This window comes from Eurypyga helias, unplaced genomic scaffold (assembly GCF_000690775.1).
Source record: "Eurypyga helias isolate BGI_N326 unplaced genomic scaffold, ASM69077v1 scaffold28704, whole genome shotgun sequence".
Classification (NCBI taxonomy): Eukaryota; Metazoa; Chordata; class Aves; order Eurypygiformes; family Eurypygidae; genus Eurypyga; species Eurypyga helias.
In genome coordinates, this window is record NW_010248592.1 from 1 (window position 1) to 355 (window position 355).

At 44.5% G+C, this 355-nt stretch overlaps 1 protein-coding gene across 1 annotated transcript in view; it reads left to right on the plus strand.

Annotated features, from left to right (window-relative positions):
- Nucleotides 1-70: 70 nt before the first annotated feature.
- HNMT (histamine N-methyltransferase) overlaps nt 71-355 on the plus strand; it is a gene marked incomplete at its 5' end in the record, with an annotated part of 11,941 nt that continues 11,656 nt past the window's right edge. Inside the window, one exon of the mRNA XM_010151117.1 lies at nt 71-123. Coding sequence (XP_010149419.1) covers nt 71-123 — 53 coding nt within the window. The remainder of the gene's footprint in view (nt 124-355) is intronic.

Consider the following 355-nt stretch of genomic DNA (forward strand, 5'->3'; position numbering starts at 1 on the left):
GGTGCTTGATTGCTGGCTGCGGTTAACCACGACAGTAGCTCTGCTAAAATGTATAAATAATGTTTTTCAGCATTGGAAATGGGAAGCCTACAATCAATATTCTCAGTGTTGGCGGTGGAGCAGGTATGCTATGAACTTCAATATTCATATGCTTTTCCCTTTTTTTATTTTTTCCTCCAGTGAATAGAGGATACAAACTGCAGAAAGGAGCAGAGTGAGAAATAAGTTTTTTCTTGAAAAGTCAGCTCCAGGAGCAGATGGCATTAGCTGGTGTGTGATTATCCGTATCCTGGGCTGTATCCGGAGAGGTGTGGCCAGCAGGTCGAGGGAGGGGATTCTGCCCCTGTACTCTGCT